Genomic DNA, 22,899 nt, shown 5'->3' with positions numbered 1-22,899 from the left:
GAGTAGGCGCAGCGGCGCGCACGCGCACGCGCGGCCGGCCGCCTTCTCGCGCGTTGATTCCGCGAACGGCCACCAGTCGCGCGATCCTCGGATCGATGGCCGACGTTAACGAGAAACGTACCGATTTCGTTTATCAATTACGGCATAATCGCGGTACGATCGTTCGGTTCGCCGATGCAAAGCGATCGATTCCTACGATCGTACACGTTCGTTCGCGTAAGTATAGCGTGTAACGGAGTAGCGGGTTATACGTTGGCATTTCCATGAAAGTGAAAACACCGAGTGAAAACTTTCTTTCTGGCTCGTAGGTTGTTTCACTTCCTGTGCGCGTAACCTCGCTCTCCTGCCGCCGCCGCCGCCGCCGCCGCTGCATTTCTATGCAGCTTCTACGCGCCGCTGTCTTTACGTAATCCTCAGCCGCGAAAGAAAGTTTCTATCGTTCCGAGGAGGTTAACATCCTCCGGTCGCTACCTATTCAAATATCGCTCGTTGTTCGAACGCGATCGCGAATAAGAAACGACCGAAAACGGCCACGGTCGTTAAACGCGATCCAACGCCAAACGGTATTCTTTTTTCGGTTGCACCAGCGAAAGCGTTACGTAAATTTTCAACGCAACGCATCGAACGTAAATCGCGTAAATCGCTACTCGCTCCGTACTCGAATTTCACCTCGCTCCTCCTCGGTGCATCCTCGAGAGCGGACTCTCCGCATCGTTGCTCGTCGTTGTCGCGTATACCGGAGAACGCGAGTATTCGTCGATCGAGCAGAGTTCAAATTGCCCGCCGTGACTCGCGGTGGACAGTTTTGACATGGCAGACGACGAGAGCAGCACGACGTCCGACGAGAGTTTGGACGTAAAGAGTGAGAAATTCGATCCCTTGAAAGCGTTGTACTCGTCGAAGACGCAGCTCTCGTCCTCGAGAGCACCGATCTACGACAATGTCTCGAAATTCGAAGCCGTAATGTCGGGTTTGTCCGAACGAATAAAAGTGCGTATTTACACCGTCCGTCTAGCGGCCGAGAGCCTCCGTTCCCGTTCGTTTCGTTGTTTCAGAAGAAGAGCAAGACGACGAGCGCGAAGCAAGGGGAATGCTCGAGGCAGCGGCTCGTACCTGGTCAAGGTAAGAATCGATCGCGTTTATCGGTTCGCGCAGCTTCCCGACGATATCCTTCGTCGTCGTCGCGAAGAGTGAGGTTATGCACCGAGTCGGTCGAGCGAACCTTTGCACGCTCGACGAGAGATGGCGACCCCGTGAAACCCTTGCGCGGTCTGGAGGTCGCAGTTTCATTCATGATAACTCGCACGTGGTATCAAATTTCGATACGCTTACGGTTAGCCGACAACGAACGGTGCACGGACGGGGAACTCGCGGGAGACTCTACGAGTCGCCGTTTCGCGTCGGAAAAGATCGCGACGTTCTTTCGCGCGAGGGAAACCATCGACGCGTCTCGCTCTTGAAACGTCTCATTGATGCTGGCAGAGTTTTCGTAAAGTTGTAAAGCAGGGGTTCCCAACTCGTGGTCGCGCGCGTCGACCTCTTTCCAAAATTAGCCAGCCGCGACTTATCGGCACTTTTCTACCCTGACATCGACACACTTGTACCGATGCTCGCGCGTTTCGCTCGCGTAGAATTACGCGAGCGTCGCGGATTTTTGCGAGGCGATCGAACCGCGTTCTTGTTAGGTAGACCGCGCTCCGTTTTCGCGAGATTCTCTCGAATGAATCATTCGGCTCGTATTTTTTCGTCCGATCTCCACCGTTCTCCCCCGCGTCGTACTCTCGTTGCGCGCTAACAGCGCGAACAAACGGCGTCGCTCGCGAAGTCCGCGTCTCTAGATATTGGCACACTTTATTTACGATCCGACAAATACCACGAAGGTCGTCGGTACGCCTTGCTCGCGCGCGTAGTCGCGTGGAATTTGACCTCCGCGAAAGCGCGTCAACTCGTGGAAGCCAGCGCGGTGTCTCATTGTTTCCTTCTTCTCGGTCGCTGTTTCCTTTTATCGCGTGGCTCCGCCGCGGATGATATCTAATGTCGCGGAGTATTCGCCGAGACCTTCCCTCGGGTGAGCGTGCGCGCGCTCGTGCGTTGTGCAAACATCGTGGAATCCGCGACGGCAGAAGGTCTACCGAAACGTTTCGCAATCGCGGAAGCCTTCGAGCTACGAATCCGTGCAGGGTTATCCGAGGCGAGGAACTTTTCCCGAGGATCGGTGCTCTCTCTCTCGAATCGGGAATCGGTCGATCTATTGGCGAATTTTCCCCGTCTTCGAAATCCATCGGCGCGAACGTTACGCAACGCGATTCGAGTCGAGTCGAGTCGAGTCGAGTCGAGGCGAGGCGAGACGAGAGGAGGCGAGAGGAGACGAGGCGAGGCGAGACGAGGCGATGCGATGCGATGCGAGGCGAGTCGGGGCGGGGGCGGGGCGATCGCGTAGGTCGCGAGACGGCGAACCGTAGGAGCCTTGCTCCGTTCGGGGTGTTCGGGTCGAGTCGAGCCGAGAATCGCGGGACGAAACGGACGACTCCGGTGTCGTTCGGTCCCAGGAGCGCCTCGAGGTGCCAGGCGTCCCGCGACTCCGTTCTAGTCCCCGTCGAAACTTGACCGAAGCCCGTGTCGCTTCTTAACCGTGATTCTGACACGGTGCCAAGCGAGGTCGGTTTAGATTTTCAGTGAAAGTGGCGCGCGACGGGTTACCGTGCGCGCCGGCTGGACGACTCTCGACGGGATTTCGGCACCGCGGTGCTCGGGGACGCGCGCGCCTACGTATTTACGTACACGGGAGCGAAGAGGACGCCGCGGAAAACGGTGAACGAAGGGGCGGAAGGACAGAGGGGGTTGGTGCGCGCGGTGCACACGCTCGCCGGAGACAGAGGCCTAGCGCTTGGTTCCCTTCGTGTTCCACCGGATACCCCGAGGGTATGTATCTATTGGCCGGCAGCCAATTACACCAGGCAGCCGATAAATCACGGATCCCTGACCCAGTGCAGTTTTATATTTACAGGCGACGCTGGTGTGCGCTGGTGTGTTCTCTGGTGCCACTCGCCGCGGCGCATTCGTCGTTTCTCTCTCTCTCTCTTTCTCTCTCTCTCTCTCTGTGCGTATGTGTGTGTGTGTGTGTGGCGTGTAGGGCTCTCGTGCGCGGCGATGCTCTCTCGCGCGACATCGTGTGGAAAGCCGTGGCAGAGAGAGCGAAAGAGAGACAGAGGGAGGGAGGGAGAGAGAGAGAGAGAGAGAGAGCGCGCGCGCGCTGGACGAAGGGTGGGAGGGAAAGAGGGGTTCGTTCAAAGGGGGTGGAGAGGGGCTGGCCGTGGTCTTATGTATGGGTGAGTGGGGTGGGGTGTAGCGGCGTATACGTACGTAATGCAGCACTTGTTGCGCCCGGGCGTCGACCTCGGACTCAACCCGAGGCTCCGTGGCGGACTGACCGTCTTCTAGACCGAAAATTTTGCACGGAGCATCGCACCGCGTCGCGACGCGCAACCTCGTCGAGGTCCTTCGGCTTCCGGTCGAGGATCCCGCGGGTCTCCCCTCGGCACCGGTTCGGATCTCTCGTTCGAAGCGTCGCCTCGCGTCGCGTCGCGTCTTGTCGCGTCGCATCGGTTCGCCTCGCGTGGTTTCGCGCGGTCGTGGTCGCGGTCGTGGTCGTGGTCGCGTCCGGGAGCAACGAGAGGGCCGTCGGTTCGGGAGTCGCGCCGAGAAAGGTTACGGATACGCAGCACGCGCGTCGTTTTATCGCGAAAAAGCCGGGATTGTTGAAAGTCTCAGCGCGAGATATCGGGAAGAGGATCGCGGGCGCCGCGAGAGTCGCAGCAGCAGCACTTGTTGCGTCCGGACGTCGACCTCGACTCAACTCGAGGCTCCTCAGGCTCGCGTTCGGCCGGAACTCGGATTTTCGTGAGCGCGCTCGCTCGCTCGTTCGCTCGCACCGTCGAGCGGAATCGAGGCTCGTCGTAACAACGACTCCCGATGGCTTCTTCCTCTCCGGGACGTCCCCGCTCGCGCTCGCTTCGCCACGGAACGAGGAGAAAGCTCTCTCTTGGTCTCCGCGCGGTCTCCTCGGGACTCTCGGCGACTCCGAACGATTTTTCCCCGACCTAGCGCAACGCGTCGCGCGTCCTTCTCCGGCTAGCGATGCTCCGTGAAACGTCCCGAGTACGCGTTGTTCGAGAGTAGAGCTCGCGACGCGTTCTGGGCGTCACCGTTGCATCGCGGGGTCGCGGAGGATTCTGAGCTCCGTTCGAGGAACGCGGCGTGGCACGAGCACCATTTCGTTGGGTGCCGCAAACCGCGATGCAAAGCAGCCGGCAGCAGCAACACGGCACCGAGTCGCTCGGCAGTCGTTCGCCCCGAGTAACGGAATACACGTCGTCGCGGTGCCGATGTTTTCCCATCGATTCTCGCGCCGTCGCGCGATATTTGTACGCGCTGCGCGCGCGGTATCCTCTCCTACGAGCCCCGCTCGTTCCTTCCCTCTTAGGGACCGCTTCGCTTTCCTTTTCGATTTCCGCGCGCGTTCGCGATTATTCGGTCGGCGCTCGACCACCGAGCGGCTCGGTTCGTTTTCGTATACCGATTCACGGTATCTGCGCGCAACGATCTCGCGGATTCCGCGTCCTCTCGTTCGCTTTCGACGAAAGGAGAATTCGAGTCGGGGAGGTTACCGAGCGGGTAGGTTCGACGATTGGTATCTCCTTGGAAATGTAAATCGCGGACAAGTGTCGGCTTCGTTTCGCGGTATCCGTTCGTTTCGATTGCCCGTTTATCGAGTGTCCCGTGTCTCTACCACGGGAGGGAGTGTACCCATCGATACGGTATCGCCCTCGTAACTCGAGTTTTCCACGCGCACCCGCGCGCCCGCGCGCGAGCTACGCGTACCGGTTCGTCGCCGAAGGGTTTCCACCGGGAATAATAATCGCGTCGCTCGTCCCGTCTTTCCAATTCGTTGCTAATCTACGCGAATCGTCCGCGGTGACGCTCGTCTCGCCCACCCACGAGCCATCTATTTTCGCGCAACGCGCATTTAAATTCCAGGTCTTCGGTAGCGGGCTCGGTCGACTCGGCAGCCCTTGCGAATCGAGACGTTTCGGTGGGTTATTTTTTTTTTTAGTTTCTTTTTTTTCTTTTTTTTTCCCCTCGAAAACGTTATCGGACGCGGAAGGTGTTCGCGCGACGGTCTAAAATTCCAGACGTGGAGCGCATCGGGATCGACGGGGCGGTCGCGCGCGCCCTCGTTCGGTTAGCACGCGTTCGTCGTACGTTCTCCACGCGACACCCGGTAGACTGGACGATCCAATTCCTCGGCCGTTCGTCGTGTGCACGTACCGCCGCCTCGACCTATCCCAACGTAACAGATGACTATCGAGCACGCCGAAACGGTAGCGCGCGTTTCTCACCCTCTTGGAATCGCAACGCGCGTTCGTTCGTTTCTCTCGGCGCGGTGCTCGGTCCACGATACTTTTTCCACCGTATCGGGAGACTCGTCCTCTTCCGGTTCGGATCGTCGAACGTCCTTCGTCGACGAAAACGATCGTTGGCCCGATTCTTTCCGCGGTGAACGCTGACTCGTGTAAGAACGCGGCCGAGCTTCCCAGATGCGTATCGAGACTCTCGGCGGCGTCATCGAGAACGCGATTCCGAGTCCGACGATGCCCCGACCGATCTACTTTTTCCCTCGCTGTTCGCGTCGACTCGCCGCCGCCGCCGCCACCGCCGCCGCCGCCGCCGCCACCGCCGCCACCGCCGCCGCTACGGTCGCTTCTGGGGTAAAAGTGATTTCTCCTTTCTTCTGGAATCTCACCGAGCCTCTTTCAGCGTACTTTCCTGAGGATGGTTCGCGCGATCGGTCGCGATTTCCCACGTAGCCGTTTCGCAGCGATTCCTTCCGAAAGCGGTGAACCGGGAAAAACGCGGCACGCTCGAAAATCTCGATCGGGTCTGTGCCACGAGTAACCTTCTCGCGGCTCGTCCGCTACGCTGGGAAGAAAACAAAGCGTACGGTGGAGCAGGGAGGGGCAGGCGAGAAGGGATCGAAAGGGCCTGGTCGCAAAAGTAACAGTACCTACGGATAGTTCGCGTAAAGCAAACTCGCGAGTGAACAAGACAGTCGGCCAGCCAGCCAGCGTTTCCGCGCGAGCGTGTACGTAAGTACGTACGTACATACGTACGTAGGTACGTGCGTTCGTAGGTAGAACGGTGGGCGCACACGTGCAGAGTACGCGCGCGCCTGCGCGTATACGTACGCGTGTTCCTGCGCGCACACGGTCGCCGCCCTCCGTACACAAGGAAGAAACGGTCGGTTGTGTAGGATGCGCGTGCGCGCACGTGCACCACGGTGGATCGTGGGCTACGTGTCGCGTGCGCGAGTGTACGGGCGTGTGCGGGCACGTACGTGCGACGAGCGCGCGCCCGCGCGCGTGTAGAGAGGTCTGGTGGCTGCTCGACTGCCTGCCTGCCTGCCTCGGCTCTCGGGTGCGCTGCCCGCCAGGACGTTGAACCCAGCGCGACTCAACCTGGGGATCATCCGCGGGTACAACCAGGCCTACTCCTCCTATGCCCCCTCTCCGCCGCCGCTGCTTTCCGTCTCTCCACCCCGTTCTCCTTCTCGACTCTTCCTCCTCTTCCTCCGCTTCCACTACCGTTCTCGTTCTCGTTCCCGCCGGCCTGCTGCTCTCTCTCTCTCTCTCTCTCTCTCTCTCTCTCTCTCTCTCTCTCTCTCTCTCTCTCTGCCCTCTCTCTCCCTCCTGTTCGCTCTCCCGGTCTCTCCGTCTTGCTCGTCTTCGGCCGGTACTCCCGTTCCCTCTCCTCTTCCCCACTCTCTCTCTTTTCTCCTCGACATTTCGTTCCCTCGGCACCGCGAGGGGGTACCGCGTCGCCCCACCTGCCCCGCGTACGAACATTCTCCAGGGGCCGTCGTACCCACCTGCACAGGATCCTCTCCTCCTCGGGACCAAGTGCTCCTTCGCACGCACGGTAAACATTTTTGCAGGTGAACACGTGAGATACGTTGCACGGACGCGACCGACCGAACCGACCAACGAACCAGTGAGTCTCCCAGTGGCCCGATATACAGGGGATACGATAATTGCCGGCTCGCCGTCGGCCAGCTTCCATCGCGTTTATTCCCGCGGAGATCGCGACCCGGCCGCCGCTTTCGGCTCAGCAGTTTCCGCGGCTACGGAACTTCCGATTCGAGGAACACGAATCGATCGCGAATCTTCCTCTATCGTTACCGCTGTGTACTCGGGGATGCTCTCTTTTTAACAGCACCGAGATCTTTTCCATCTTCGATCCTTGCGTCTTCCAATCCTCTCCGCGTTTATCCTTCGTTCCGTATCGCGCTTTGCACGGGAAATTGGGTTCCTTCCTCGTTCTCGGTTCTTCTTTCGTATCGGTCTCGTCTATCTCCAATTTCGAACTTTCCGTGTTACCGGAATCGATGGTTCCCTGCCTGCCTGTCGATCCGCGTTAGCAAATGACGCGCCAGGTACCGTCTCCCGTCGGCGAGTAGCTAGCGCGCGCTTCTCGGGACTCGAGTCGCGCGACGACCCAAAGTGTATTTTTCGTCTCGACCGTGGTCCGTCAGTTTTCCCTGCTCGTCGCGCAAACTAGACTACCGGGTTGCTTCGTGTCGTACGATTTATCGGAATGTTGTTTACGCGCAGTGTTTGCCCTGTGCGGACGGTACGGAGTCGGTCTCGGTGGCCGAAAATCGTTTCACGGCGAGCAAAGGGGTCGAAGAGGGAACGATAACGAGCGGAGTACCGATTCGATCGCGCGAGGAGAATTTTACGCGCTCGTGCGACGCGAGGGTGGACGCGATCGATGCGATCGAACCGCGTGCTACGTTCCGAAGGGGTTGATCGTTTCGCGGCTGGTCGTCGAAGGAGGTCGAAGCTGGTTCGCCCCGAGAAATCGTTATTTTTCGCCAGGACGATGGTCCCAGAAGAGGATAATACCAGGTCGGAGGGAGGGAGGGAGGGTGGGGGGCGTTTCGCGCGGCATTCGTTCCCTCCGCGGTTGCGATCCTAACGGTTTCCCTCCGCGGTTCGCGCACGTGAACGCTCTCGAAGCGGCGCGTTATCTCGTCTACGCCGGCGGTATATAACCGAAGATCGGAAAAATGCAGCCGCCGGGTGGAAAGGCGGAAAAAATGACGGGACGTTGGAGGTGGACGGGCGTGTTTGTGTCTCCGGCTCTCTCTCTCTCTCTTTCTCTTCCTCTCTTCGTCTCTTTCTCCGTCGCCTTTCTCGAGCGCGCGCGCGAGATCGTTCGGCCGATTGCATCCTCGCACGGAGAACGAGAACCGAGCGTGGAAAGCGAGTATCGTAAACGAGGCGAGCCTTCTCCGCCGAGAGTAAACGTTACGCGAAGCTCGCGCCTGCACCGAAATAGGGTGCGCGGGACCTTTCGACCCCCGAGTCGTCCAACGACCGGGCCAAGGACGACGAAACGCGACTCGAGAAATTCGAGGAGCGATTACGTTCGCGATCCTCGACGCGCGCGGTGACGCGCAACTCGATGCCGAAATACTCCACGGGAAATACGGAAAGGTAATCTCGGGTATTCGGTATCGAGTTTCGATAACGACGTTTTCGGAACGTACGGACACCGTGCGAGCGTCGCTGTTATCGCGAGCGAGCGAACAACGGGAAGAGCAGACCGCGCGAGGAAACGGATACGACTTGGAGTATTTGCAATTTCTAAACGGTAAAAGCGATCGCTCCGAGGTGTATCTCGTTGCAACTGCTTATTTCGTATCGATTAAACGTTCTTCGCTTCGATGCGCCACCGATAGCGCGATCGCGCCGTTTTTGCGAGCGTCGAAACCGTTCGATGCGAAACGATCCTCGAGTGTCCGGTATCCGTCCAGGAAGAACGAAACGACCCCAGGGGATGGTACGCGATGTTCGAACTCGGTTGTTTTCTCGGCTCGCTCGGCGCAACGAGTTTGTTCGTTTCGATACCGGAAAGGAACAACATGACGAAAGTATTCTTGAAACGCTGTTCCATATTATCGAATTTCTCGCTCGATTTCGCGATCGAGAACGATCTCCGCCGCCGTTCGCGCACGCTCGCGTCACTTCCAAGAATATATAGGAAAACAAAAGCCAGCTGGAGGAACCTCGTCCCGGTGCATCCTATCCCCTTGGACGAGATCCCTCTTTTGAACCGACAGCCACGATCGCTGTCGATCCTCCGCGGAGGTTCCGGGACGGTGACCGTGGCTGGGTCGATACGGACCCGGGTGTTCCTTCTATTTTCGTCCGTCGAGCTCGAGATGGTCCCGCGAGATAAAGGCATCCTCGAGAGTCGAGGAGACGAACGAGTCTCTCGAGAACGGTCGAAACGGAGCCAAGACCGATCGACGGAGGGTTAGAAAACGAGAGAGTGGCTGGCGCGTCGTCGTAAAAACGTAATTACGATAATCCATTTTGAGCGCTGTCCGGTCCGGGCTTCCCGCGCGGGAACCGAGTCGCGGGAAAACGGGCGGGAAACCTCGCGCGTACCGTAAACGAAGCAATTTCTAATTTCACCGCGGCGGAAGAGGGAGCGAGCGAGGGAAGGAGGGAGGGAGCGAGGCGGTCGTTGGCTGGTGGCTCGCTCGCGTTCGGTGGTGTTGGCGCGCGTGCGCGTGCGCGCGCGTTGGTACCCTTCGGAAATCTATCGAGGTTCGCGCCTCGACGCGCAAACGTATTTTTACCGAACCGTCGGCGGCGCGGCGGACCAGCTCGCGCGCTCGAGCGAACGAGCTAGCGAGCGAGCAAGCGAACGCGCTTAGGCGCTTAGAGGTTCTCGTTCGGTGGCTTCTCTCGACTTTTTATTTTTAGAAATCGCGCGCCGAGTCGAGGCGAACGCGCGCGCACCGCGCGACGAAAAATTCCCGCGCGAGCGCCGGGGAGAGAACTCTCCTCGGCGCTCGGTTCGAGTTAAGTAGCGGAGGCTAGTCGCCTCGCCGAGTGGAATTGGATCGCGACGATAGTGAAAGTGGCGCGCTCGCTCGCTCGCTAGCTAGCTCTCGCGCGCGCGCTCTAGCCCGCGTAGACGCTCGCTGGCTAGCGCGGCGCACGCGGAAAGGAATAAAGAAAGGTGGAAAAGAAGCGAGCAGGGAGCACCGAGCGTGCACGCGCGCGCGAGCGAGCGAACGAGTAAGCGCTCGGGTGGCAGGGGAGGAGCGGCCGAGCGTACCTTAAGGTGGATGAAAGTTATCGGAGAAAGCCAATTGGCAGCCTCGAATCTCGCGAGCGCGCCACGATCGACACTCGAGGCGCTCGCGAGCGCTCGCCCGTGCGCCCACCGACCGCCCCGACTCGTACGCGAGTACGTGTGAAGCGGCGCGTGTAAGTGGCCGCTCGCTCGCTCGCTCGCACTCCTGCGCACACCAGCGAAATAAGTGCACTCGTGTGCAATGCACGCGGCGTGTACGGCGGCCAGGCCTTTACGTAACTCTGCGGCGTTCCTCTTTCCGCGCCGCGCTGCGACAGGGCCGAACCTACGTGCCCGAGATCCCCCACCGAGGACCGCCGAACCGAATACTTTTTACGATTCAAACGCGACGGTATTCCCGGAGCTCGTACACCGACCGGATCGCGCACGCTGAATACTTTCGCCGTTGCGAATAATTAACGAAACGCTTACCGTTCCCGCGCAGCGGCAAATCGCGAGAGGACGTACACCGCGCGATACGTAATTCATCGTTATCGAATATTTATTTTCATCGATGACTCCGGTTCCTCACCGAGAGAGAAACACTGCGCTTTCGGTTACCGACCGGTGGAGACTCGAGGGGAAAGATTACGAGTGAATTAATCCCCCGAACGACGGTATCTTTTCTATCGCGGACACGAATCGCCGTCACAGGTGTCGATCGGAACGGTTTTATCTCGTCGGATCGAAACGGATCGATGCCGTTAACGATAGAAAAACTCGCGACACGGTTCGAGGGTGTCGACTTCGACGGGATGTTTCAAATCTTGGGAGTCCGGTTCCTTACCGATTAGAAATTACGATCTGGCGGTGCCTCGTGACCGTGGACGACCGTTTGTCCGATTATACGCGCGCAAATATTGAAATTGATCTTCTCCGAGCTCTAAGCGCCACTTTTCCTACGATTGTTTCACCGTTCTTCGCGACTCGTTTCGAATCGTTAAAATACTTCCCGCGTCGTGTTATCCTTCCGCTAAAGCAAATTCGACCGGTTGGATCGACGCGAGTTCGATAGGTCGCGCGTAACGTACACTAAAGCGGTGTCGAGCGAACACAGACGCTCAAAGGGTTGCACCTGAGCGTTCACGAACGAGCACAAGATTCCCACGCGCGCGTTTCGAAATTGCCCGGCGTACTCGCGTCGAAACGATCCTGGAAGTCTCCCGTCCTTTGTTTTTTTTCTCGAGGACGATCTTCGGGCTCGTCTCCGCTGTCGTCGCACGCGTAATGGCCCGTCTCGACGCCTCGAGAAAAACCGAGGAAAAAAGACGGGGAGAACTAGAAGCGCGATGCTATCGGCGCGCTCCTCTCCGCACGGACCGCGCAAGGATGAACGATGATTTGTCGGGGAACCGACGAGGCGCGAGAGCCACATAAATTCTTATTAGCGCGGCGTTACGGGGGCCTGTAAAAATTCCGCCAGGGTAATACCGAACGCGTCCACTCGTTAGGGTGATAACTATCTCGGCTCGCGTTGAATGCAACCCTCCGCGGTGATCGATACTACGGGGTGGATTTTCCATCCGTTCGGCGAGTCACGAGAGAGCCAAAAGTCGCTGCTACGAGGCCGAAAGCTCGATGTCGCGAATCGATCGCGCGGTCAGCTCGAAGAAAGAACGTTCGAGGATCGAAGCTCCTCCTCCCGTGTCTTCGTTTCTCGCTCGCGAGGGCCGCCGCGGACAATAGCCTCGCGCGGCGAACAACTTTCGAGTCAGCTTGGTCTTTTTCTGCCGCCCAGAGCCCGTGTCCGGCACGAGGATAGGAGGACGAACGCGGAACTTGGAGGGAAAGAACGTCCTCTCGAAAATGCAAAGGACTCTCGGCCCGTTAGGAGTGCTTCACGAATGCATGGAAATACGGACTCGCGTCAAGGTAGGTCACGATCTCTACGATTCGGGATATTTTTCACTTTCTCGTTCCTCGAGCGATTGTTCCCGATTCGATCGAAACGCAACCGAGACGATCGAGCCGTGTTTCTCTCTGCCCGGTTGAAAACTGCTCGAGGAAATATTCCAGCTGGGAAGACGCTCGGCAAGAGACAATGGCCGACGTTGGTCTCGGTTCGTTTCCAACGGAATCGACGAGGATGGAAATTCGAGGGTCGTCCCGAGACCGTCACCGTAAACACCCACGCCTACCGTTTCTGCCTGACCCCTGCCATTGTGCGCGCACGCACACGCGGCTGACACACTTTCGCGATCCGGGAGAGACACGTGCGCGAGCCCTTCCCGAAGGTGAACGAGGGCTGAAAAAGCCCGAAAGGTACGACAGGGTGGAAAAGCCGGTTAACCGTTCGGGTCAACACTCGTCTCCATGGAGACAGGCGGGGCCCTTCTTCGACCTGCTTACGCTACTATTTGGTCTTCCCGCTTCTTCGAAGGGTCGGTCCAAAAAAGACAAGGTCGCGCTTCGGAAACCAACTCTCGCCGAAAACACTCTCTCTCTCTCTTTCTCTTCTTCTCTCTCTCTTTCTCTCTCTCTCTCGAATCTTTGATCGCACAGAGAAGCTTCGACGTATTCCCTAAAATCACGCCAGTCCTCTCGAAGCTCAAAGTCTAGCTCGATCACACTGTTCGAACACGATTTTATACAACGAAAATTGTCGGGTTGTTCGGAAAGTCGTTTCGTTTTAAAGTGGAGAATACGTAATTTAACCCTTTGCGGACGAGTGCCGCATATATGCGTTTTACGCAAATCATCAAATTGGCCGAAGAACTCATATATGCGTTTGGCGAAAACAGTTGATAGAGCCGAGAAACGCATACTATATACGTGTCCTACCTAAATGCACGTCGATGGCCGAGGTTGAGCAGAAATATGCGCTGGCAATTTTAAATGACTATCGCGGCAGGAGCTCGCTTTGAACCGTCCCGTCCCGTCCGCAAAGGGTTAACAAAACTATTTATTCACTCTGAAAAAATCGTTTCATTCGCACCAAAACGAAACGACTTTCCGAGGGAACCCGATAAAAAAAAAAATTGATCGATCGGGTAGGACATCGACGTTCCACGTTTTCCACGACGAGTCGAAAAATGTTCCACCGTGAGCATCGAATTGGTAAAAAGACGAGAGACCGTTCAAGCCACCGTGTCCCGAAGAGTGGAGAATCGAATACCGCGCGTACTCGCCGGAATTTCCGTAGAATTGCTCCGAGTACGTTCGATCGACCGATACCGTGAACTCGCGAGACGTCGCGCGAACCACGTAATATGCAAATTTACAGCCACCTAACCCAGACCTAACCCTGACTGCTCGCTCGGTCGGAGCGCGTTGCTTCGAACGCCTCCCGGACTTTGGATTCGTTGAAATTTATGGCGAATTACTCGAAGTACAATTGATCGGTCGATACCGCGAACTCGTGCAACACCGGGACGAATTAATACGCGGATTTACAGCGGTGAACGTTGAGAATCCGATTCAACTCGACGTGGCTCGTTACCAGTTTCCGTAGAGACGCGATGGAAAACTGTCCACTGTACGATGTCTTCTTTTAACGAGATTTCTAACGCGCAACAAGAAAGATTCCACGCTTCGTTTTTACAACGTTCCTCGTGTATCGTAATCGTCTCCACCACCCTTGTTATAGTAACGAGATTACGATCGAGCAACACCGACGAAGTGTAGTCCGGTTCGTCGATAAACACCCTCGATGACGCCCGAATATGTAACTTTGTGTAACTCGAAAGGTCGTTATCGCGAAAGAAAAATATCGAACTCGGTGCTCCATTTCCACCGAAAGTTCGATTCTCGTTCGAACGAGAGCGGTACATCTGCGACGAGTCGATCGTTGCGTTCGAAGTATCGAAAACGACCTTGACATTTCTGCGAGAGAGCGATTCGTAAATCCCGCTTGATAAGATACGAGAAAAGATGGTGCGCGATCGTCGATACAAGATCTCTTCGTTGCGTATACACTGTCTCACCGTCGAAAGGTATTTCCTCGTTGGACCGAGAGGAACGAACGAAAGATTCAACGGGCGCGGAAATATCGTTTCGAAGTGGCGAATCGGGTGAGCTAGGTATCGGTTTGGATTCCTCTTTCGATCGAACGATTCGCGTTCTAAGGGCGATCGAACGATTCGTGTTCTAAAGTCGATGGAACGATTCGCGTTGTTCTAAGGACGATCAAAAGATTCGCGTTGTTTTAAGGACGATCAAAAGATTCGCGTTCTAAGAGCGATCGAACGCATACGATGCGTTCCAGGTCTCCATCGAAAAGTGTACGGTTGGATCCGAGTCTCGATCGAAAAGTGTTCGGTTCGTTCCGGGTCTCGATCGAAAAGTGTTCGGTTCGTTCCGTGTCTCGATCGAAAAGTGTTCGGTTCGTTCCGGGTCTCGATCGAAAAGTGTACGGTTCGTTCCGGGTCTCGATCGAAAAGTGTTCGGTTCGTTCCGTGTCTCGATCGAAAAATGTTCGGTTCGATCCGGGCGGTTGCGCAACGCAAAAGCGAGGACGCGTTGGTCCGCGCGATCTCGCTCTCGTATCAAAGGTTTTTAATCCGAGCAGCGGCTGGTGGCAGCGGGACTGCATTCTCCCGTCGCGACGGGGAAACTGAATATCGCGTGTGAGTCAGACGACGATCCGCGATGAAATCACGCGAAGACGTTTCTGGATCGTATCGGTCCGCGGTGGAAAGATCGCCGAGTGGCATTTTTCTCGCGGTCTGGAAACAAATCAACGAGCAAGGTCTCTTTGTATAGGTTTTAGCGTTACTTTCCTCGTCGATGGTCGCGAAACGAAGAGAAATCGCGCTCGCGGGCGAGCGGGGGGTCTTCGGCGTGGTCCCGTGGCGGATCGAACCTCGAAAGGAAGGAAAAATCCGCTTCCTGGGTTCTCGCGTTTCTGGTCGTCGCTTCCTACTTCCATAATTAGTCGGTAGTGCTCCGGTAGCGGTGATCGCGGACGAGAACGAGATCGTAGATCTCGCGCAGCAGGAAGTCGCGCGACCGATTTTCCAAACCGTTCTCGAGGGGGACGGAAAGGTGTACAAGGTGGGGACTCCTCCCCTTGGTTCTTTGTCGCATCGAAGAGCTCGTCGTCGCGACGCGAAGTAAACGCGTTTCGAACGCGTCGGAGGAGCGAAGAGAGACCGTGGTTTCTTCGTAAGCGGCGCGCGATCAGGAAACGAGCCGATTCTTTCTCTTCGTTTAACTCGATTATTAGCTCTCACGCGTGACGCGGTTGCGGCGGTGCCCGTCGGCTCGGTCAGCTTCGCTCGAGCGAAAAAAAGTTAATCGTTAAATTGATGCAATTGATCTTCCTGCGGAAGCGGCGGACGGCTATATTCGATATTCTCAACGAGCGGAATCGAGTTCCTAATTAAACTCCTTTCGGTAACCCACCCACCCACCCCCTTGTCTCTCTTTCTCTCTTTTTCACTCCCTCCCTCGGGAGCGCTTTCAATAAGAGACGGGATCCGCGTTTCTCGATTAATTACTTTCATTAACTTTCATTCGCGGCGTCGACTCGTCGCCCACCGTCGCTTCTTCTCCGACTCGCGCGTCCTTCGTTTCAGATCCTAATCTCCGACCTTCGACGGATGCGCCTACATCCGGAAAAAAAGATTCCCCCGTCGACGCGGTTCGCGTCGTCGCAGCGCCACGGATCGTTCGTTCGTTCGTTCGTTCGATCGATCGATCGATCGCTCCGGCCTTCGATCGCTTCACAAATTGCCCGAAGAAAGCGGCGCTCTTTTCCCTGGGAAGACTCTCGTCTCTCGTCTCGCTCGCTCGTTCGCTGTTTCGCTCGCTCGCGCGCGATTTCGACGAGTTCCGACGCAATACCGCGGATAATGAACGGTTACGTAACGGAGAATGCGAAAAAAAAAAAGCCAATTGACGAATACGAACGCGCGCCAAGGAGAATCGACGGATCGTTATTACGCGATTTCTATTCTTTCGCTGCCCGGTTCTTTTATTGCCGCGCTCGCCTCCTCGTTACGGATTGGCTCGCGATCGCTTCGCGCGTTACCGCTATTTTCTCTGAATTCCTTTTCTCGTCAATTTTTACGGGGATCCTCGATGGTAACTCGGAGAAGGTGGACTCGGTAACTCGAAGAAGGTGGACTCGGTAACTCGAGTTCGTTCTCTCTCGAGGTTCCGAACCTTTCGACTCGTTCGAGATCCAGAACGATCCTCGGTTTCTCGAACGATCGCCACGATCGCGCCAAGATCGCGTCAAGATCGCTCCTAGTTTTCGTTCGACGCTCGAGCCAACGATCCTTGGACCGGCGCGACCGAGCGAAATCTACGAACGAGGCGACGTCGCGGTCGTCCTTCGCGGTTAATCGTCGAATCCTGTCCCGCTGGACCAGCAAGGATACGCCTCGAAGGAATCTGGAGGACTCCTAGAATCGATTCCAACTCTCTCCGGCGTCCCACCTCTTCTTCTCAATGGCGTTTCTCGCACGTACGGGACACGCGCGCGGAGTCAATGACGAGCGCGATCGGCGAAAGCAAGGCGTCTCTCTCGGAACGTTCCGAATCCTTGACGGACGATTTCACGGATCTCGAACTCTACCGAACCACGGTCTCTCGAATTTATCGTGAGATTTCGAGCTCGGTTGGAACAACGACTGAGAGTGTACGATACGAAAAGGGCCGAAGAAAAAAAGAAGGAAAATAAATTCTCAACCTTGCGCTCGAATCTTGGAACTCGATCGCGTTTAGGCGAAACGTGGTTCGATTCGACGGGTAGATCGGGCAGAAACGGTATCGAGCGGATGGATGCGCACCGAGCGAGAAAGAGAGGAGTGGGAGAAGCGAGTCAGCGTCGGAGTCACGCAATTAGTTTTCATTGCGACAAAGGCGGGTATATATCAGTGCGAAAGGCATTGAAGGGGGCCTTGCCACGGCCTGCACTTCCGCGTATCAGGCTGCTATCTTGTCCCGCGGCGTATCTGCGCGACAAACAACGGGCTCGCGTTCGTTTTCTCGTGGACACGGTCGCGCGTACCGTCATTAACGCGATTGTCGCGTGGAAAATAGACGAGTCGGCGGGCGGGCGGGCGGGCTTACTGGCGCGCGTGCGCACCAGAGACCACTTTCTTCCGAGCGATTTCTTCGCGATTCGCGATGTCTCGGTGGGATACGAACCGTTCTCGAATCGCTCGATTTCCGCGACGCGGCGGTGCGATACTCCTTCGAGAGTTCTCTCTTACGCGACGCTCGTTCGCGGGTCCGCGCGCTAACGGTCCTCTTTCGATTCGACTCGCGGTTGGCGGAAAAGAAAAGAAAGAAAGAAAATGAAGAAAGAAACCCTCCCGATCGGCCCTCCCGTACAAATTGCGAGCGTGTGTCGGCGGTGGCGGGGCGCGCGCAAAAAATCTCGCGGCACGTTTCTCTATCTGGTCACCGTGGAGCCCTCGGGCGGGTCGATCGACCGCGAGAGGAACACCGGTGTCCTCTTCATCGCGAGTACGGACACGTACGCGCGCGATCTGGAATAGGCGGATCGAGACTCGCGCGCTACGTTCGTGGACTTATTTTTCGAGCGATCGAGCGCTACTCGGTAGAGAGACGCGATCGGAGAGAGGAGATCTCCACCGGCGTCCTGGCTACCTTCGCGAGAACGCGGCTTTACCTGGAACGCCGCGCCGGGCCGCTTACCGCCGCGACTCGCCAGCGGCGCGGGTAACACGAGACTCGCCGCGATTTAAAAGGAATAATCGTTCGTCCTTTGTGCCGAAGGTCTACACCAGGAACGCGCGCGGCATAAGGGGACACGTGGAGGCATACGTGGCCGCGTTCGACAGACACTGGAACCTCGCGCTCGAGGACTGCTTCGAGGTTTGGACCCGTAAAGTCAAGAGAAAAGCGCCTGCCCTCGGTATACACCATTTTTCTCTCGTTTCTAGCTGGATAAGTTCAACGAAAATTACGGATCGGTTCGAGCCGCGCGCTGGTCACCGAGAGCGTCGTCGAGACCCTCTCGCGAGTCGATCCGTCGGAAACGCTGAATTATTTAGCGAGCAGTCGTCGATACGACGATATTTGTTTCCCCTTTTCCTTCGTCCCCGTTACGTTCGAGCTCTCCGACGAAAGCCGCAACCTCCGCGCGATACGGCCCTGAAGAATATTTCAACCTCGGAGGATCGTTCAAGGCCACCGTCCCGATTCGAACGAACGACGTTCGAATCGCTCCCGAAATTCTCGAAGCCGAAGAGCGACCGTCTCGTTCGCTTCCCGCGTTTCGATTGCGCAATCGTCTCGAACGCGCGGCGGACGTTACGCGGTCCGACGACCGCTTCGCGATTCGATACCGACGATACGAGACTGCATCGTCGATCGGTCGTTCGTTCAGGGTTAATTATTTTTATCAATTTAGAACCGCGTCCCGTGCGAAAACGCACGGTACAGATACATTCGTCGACCTCGGGACGTTTCCATCGCGGAATATACAAATCGCCGTGCAAATTTTTAAATTATACATAATGGACGCGGCGCGGCGCGAGTCCGGAATTTCAATACGCGGTATCAATAGGCGTAGCAACGTTCGCGTGTACTCCTCGAATCCAATTTAATCCTTCCTACGCTCGTCCGACCATGAATGACTCCTACTACTGGCCGTGTCAATGGAACGGGCGGGCTCGCGGTGCTGTCTCCCTATTCGCGGGCTAATAGACGCGCGAACGCGCCGTTATCTTCGCCGACGAATTCCCCGCGAGGAAACGCGACACCGAAAATCCGCGCGAAACTCGCCCGGAGAATTGTCACGCGCGGCTAGGCTACACCGACGAGCTTATCGGTTCTTCAACGTCGAGGAGACGATAATAGACGATCGACCACGCGAGTACACCGTCATCGTCGCGAGACCGCGTCGCGACGAACGCCAATCACGCAACCGACGAAACGATAATTCAACGGACGTTTCGCGAACGCGTCCCACCGGACCAAAGTTTCGACTACAGCGTATCGAAGCGACGAAACTTTTCTCCTATCGGTCGTCTTTGTCCTTTCGCGACGAACGATGCAACTCGCGAATCGAGCAACCGGAGGACGGATCTGCTCGACGATCGTCTACCTTTTTCGACCATTTTTCGGCGCGTGTAAAGATCGATGCAACCGTCTTTACCGATTTTCTTTCTTTTTTCCCGATTTCGTGGGAAACGAAGCGCGTTTGGAACGGTTCCGTGTAGAACTCGGGAAGAAGACACGGGTCTTCGCGGACCCATCCGGGACGTGTATCGCGCGTCGTCGAGCCGGGGTTTATTTACACCGAAAGGAATAAGCACGGTAGGGTCGTTGTATCGCGAGGGATACGTCCCGAGGACGCCCCTTTACGCTAGGGGCAAAGACCGACCTTGACTACGTAGTGGTTGCTACGTTCGATACAAGGCCCGTGCGGCTCGCGTCGTTCGTTTCCCCTTTTTTCCTCTCTCCCTCCTTCTTCCGTTGGCCGAACACGGTCGCGGAGATCCTCTCTTTCGCTCCGTCCCGTCCTCCTCTCGGCGTCCCACCACTCCCGTTTCCCTCTCGCTCGCGCCCTCTTCCTTCCGTTCGGTTGTTCCTTCTCCGTTGCTCGTTCCGGCGCACACGTTCTCGTTCATTCACGTGTTACGCTAGCCCGCACGTGCGTCCGCAATTGCATCTTTCGTCGAACACGTTTGTCCCGTCGCGGAGGGAGAGCCTCGCGTTCGCCGTCTTCCCTCGCGCGTCCGATACCACGAATTCCGGAAGGTAAACGATCGTTGCACCGTCCCGGTGCAACTCTCCGACACAATTTCCAATCTCGATGTTTACAAAGGTCGACGATGTTTTCGACGGATCCGTGCGCGTTTCGCGGTCCTGGTCGAATTCGTCGCTTCGATTCGCTTTCGTCGAACGTGGCTCGTCCAGGTGTTCGTGACTCGCGTATCGACGATCCCGATTTTCGAGCGTTACGCGAGCCGCGACCGTACCGTTGAACCGCCTCGATCGAATCGTTCCTCACTCCTCCCCTCGGGAGGGAAACCTCTCGGTTGTACTCGGGCACGTGAAACATCGAGGATCACGCGAACTCGGCGGCGATCGATTTTCGTTCCGGGGATCGCGGAACTCTTCCACGGTGTACGCGATCGTTATCGTCCCTTTCCGAGCCGAGACAAGAATCTCGATAGTCAGCTCCGACGAGCTCGTAAATCAACGAAACGATTCGAGGCTTTTTACAGCCGCGAGGGAGGAACGCGAGCGGAGATCAATTAATTCGCGCGGAGCGGAACCGCGACGAAAAGAGAGACGAGGAGAAGAAGGAGAGAGAGAGAGAGAGGGAGGATCGTCGCGCGTTACTCGCACCACGGTCTAAAAGGGTATCCCCACCCCGCCCCACCTCACCCCGAGAACAGTAATCGCGGTACACGGAGTTCAGGGTTAGTTGGCCTACTGGCGTACTTTAGGATATCCTGAGGGGTCGAGAGGTCGTTGATACGAGCCGGCGAGGGTGGCAGCCTGAGCGACCTTGAAGAGCAACTTCCAGGATCGATGTCTGCCGAGTACACGTGTCCCAGCGACTCCTCGTGCTCGCCTGCTCCCCCCTGGCCGTATCGCCCTACGCCCTTCTGCTTCCCCTCGAGACCTCGGCGGACACGTGCCGGCACATAAACAACCTTTCGAGACTTACCTCGTGACCCATCGACGTTCTCCCTCTCTTTTACTCTCTCTCACTCTCTCTCTTGCTTTCTGTTCGCGATTTCTTCGTGACGTCAAACCCTGACGGCGCTTTTTTCGCTCTCGCGTTCAACCCCGGCGTCGGTGTCGTTACGGAACTACTCGACGCTTTTGGACGAGAGAAAAAAGAAAATAAAAAAAAAAAAACAAGGAGATCGGATTACGGAACTTTGTCCGTTGTACGGATCCGACTTGGAGCGGATCGACCGTTGGACGCGTGTCGAGGAAAACGATTTTCCTGGTACAGAGAGTACGAAGAGCCCAGAGAGCGAAATCTTCGGCTTCGAAAATCGCGTTTCCTGGTAACTGACCCCGATCGTACTTTTTTCGAGGACGTCCCTCCCTACGGGAACACGATTCGTTGATATTTTCTCAACGCGTTTCACGAGATACGAATCCATTAGGTGCGCCGAACGAGACGCGAGCGAAGGAAGACCCGGCACCGAAAGTGGTCGTGAGGAAGATCGAGAGAAAGAGGGAGACCTTGGAGAGACACGTGCCGCAGCTGCTACTGAGGGGAGAACAGGTCGCTATAATCGTCAAAATCAATTGAGTCGGTGAATACGTCCTAGCGGACAGTAGCGGCGACGTGGTTCGATTCCTCGCCGCGGTACGTCGAGGTTGCCGAGCGTAACGTCACGGACACGTGGGACATACGAAGAACTCGTTTTTACCTTCTACTGTACCACGATTCGCGCTTGTACGCGACGAACCAATAAAGAACCGTACGGTAACCTTTTCACCGGTTCCTCTCCCGATCGCGCGGAATCACCGTGTCGTCGTCGTAACTCCGCGTTGAAACGGCGGGCAAATTCGAAACCTGGAAGTCGTTCAGCCGTGACTTTCTCGCGGCGGAGGCGACGACTGCCTCGAAAAAAGATGTTAATCTACATCTCCGTTCGGCCTTCGCGGCGACGACTGGTCGAAGAGAGCGAGGGCGACGGTGGCCACCATGGTGGGGGATCCGTGGAGAGAGAAAGAGAGAACCGCGGAGAAAAAGCGGTCCGCTGATAGGTCTCGCTAATCCGCAGCGTGACTATCGACGAGGAAGTTGCACGGAAGAAAGTAAATTCGTAATTGTTCGGGCGCACGGTGCCGCTGGTGTAACTAACTCGCCGTTGCTTTTTCTCGTGGCGGTGCTCGTTGCACGCGAATCTCTCTCTTACTCGCTCGCTCGCTCGCTCGCGTGCTCGCGGAATGCGCATCCTGGGAAATAAGAAAGTTTCGGTGGATTAGACGGACCGACAAACGACGTAACGACCGCCGCGAGGACATTGACTGAGATTCGAAATTCGAATCGATTTCTCGGAAGGTTCGACAAACAACGTTCCCGTTTCTCGCGATCGGTCTCCGCGCGAAATTAGACCCGGCGAACACGAAGCGTGGGTGAATATTTCATCTCCGGATGGCTCGATTCGCGAGACTCTATCCACCGGCGTTCCTTCCCATCCGTACAACCTAATTCGTACCAATCTCGCATCGCTCTGCCAACGTTCATCTCGTTCTCAATTGCATCTATCAATTCCTGCTCACGGTGCACCTAAATTTCAACCACCGTTCGTTCCTTACCGACGTTGGCGCGCGTTCTCTTCACCGGTTCGCGAACGCGTTCTTTGTTCCTCGAGGCTCGTAGAAACCCCTTTTTGCGCTCACCGTCGCTAGAAAGTTCGCGTTGCTGTCATTATCGACGGTGAAAATACAAAAATCGAAGGTCTCATTCGCGAGAGAGCCGGCGCGTGCTGCGTAATTGGAGCCACGGTGGAAAAAAAGGCAACGAATCGAGCGCGGAAAATTTTTAAAAAATTCCACGCAATTTTCCCCGACCCCGTAGACCCGAGTCCCCTTGGGGGTTGTCGAGACGAGGATCGCGGTCCGGTGCGATAGCACGGTACTCGTGTTCGTGTAGCCGATAATTACGGCCCCGGGGACGATATTTTTGTTCCCGCGGAACGGGCACGATATCGCCGATAGGGCCTGCATCGTTTCTACGTCGCGGAAAAGTGCATCGGCGTCGGGCCCCACGGTGAAAGCAAGAGGCCCCCGCTC

General features: G+C 56.7%; 2 protein-coding genes across 6 annotated transcripts in view; one reads left to right on the top strand and one right to left on the bottom strand.

Annotated features, from left to right (window-relative positions):
• Window positions 1-22,899, bottom strand: part of Eip74ef (Ecdysone-induced protein E74) — a 150,978-nt gene that overhangs the window by 114,698 nt on the left and 13,381 nt on the right. The window contains exon 1 of one of the 3 annotated variants that reach the window (XM_076305110.1): window positions 19,511-19,639. The exons of the other annotated variants lie outside the window; for them this stretch is intronic. The gene's annotated coding sequence lies outside the window, so the exon portion shown is untranslated. Of the gene's footprint in view, window positions 1-19,510; window positions 19,640-22,899 lie in introns of those variants that run through there. 3 annotated transcript variants of the gene reach the window in all.
• Lsm11 (U6 snRNA-associated Sm-like protein LSm11) lies at window positions 147-21,671 on the top strand. 3 transcript variants are annotated; one of them, XM_076305116.1, is made up of 6 exons: window positions 147-216; window positions 309-990; window positions 1,059-1,122; window positions 11,948-12,081; window positions 17,899-18,037; window positions 21,258-21,606. In XM_076305116.1, exons 2-6 carry the CDS (start codon window positions 811-813, stop codon window positions 21,404-21,406), a joined length of 666 nt encoding a protein of 221 aa, XP_076161231.1. In that variant the 5' UTR covers window positions 147-216; window positions 309-810; the 3' UTR covers window positions 21,407-21,606. The 3 variants fall into 3 exon arrangements, with proteins under 3 accessions (XP_076161231.1, XP_076161230.1, XP_076161229.1); XM_076305115.1 differs by having other exon boundaries at window positions 152-216; window positions 1,056-1,122; XM_076305114.1 differs by lacking the exon at window positions 147-216 and adding an exon at window positions 2,669-2,922 and having other exon boundaries at window positions 853-990; window positions 1,056-1,122; window positions 21,258-21,671.

This window comes from Ptiloglossa arizonensis, chromosome 2, assembly GCF_051014685.1.
Source record: "Ptiloglossa arizonensis isolate GNS036 chromosome 2, iyPtiAriz1_principal, whole genome shotgun sequence".
Taxonomy (NCBI): domain Eukaryota; kingdom Metazoa; phylum Arthropoda; class Insecta; order Hymenoptera; family Colletidae; genus Ptiloglossa; species Ptiloglossa arizonensis.
Note: the sequence above shows the minus strand (reverse complement) of the source record. Positions and strands in the feature narration are given on the sequence as shown.

Bases quoted from the DNA above. Each gene is read 5' to 3' on its own strand.
- Lsm11 (XM_076305114.1), top strand. From the start codon at position 1,091: ATGCTCGAGGCAGCGGCTCGTACCTGGTCAAG. The intron at 2,923-11,947 runs GTATGTATCTAT...TCTGCCGCCCAG, and splicing joins TTCCACCGGATACCCCGAGG to AGCCCGTGTCCGGCACGAGG. The intron at 18,038-21,257 runs GTATACACCATT...CGAATCCATTAG, and splicing joins GAGAAAAGCGCCTGCCCTCG to GTGCGCCGAACGAGACGCGA.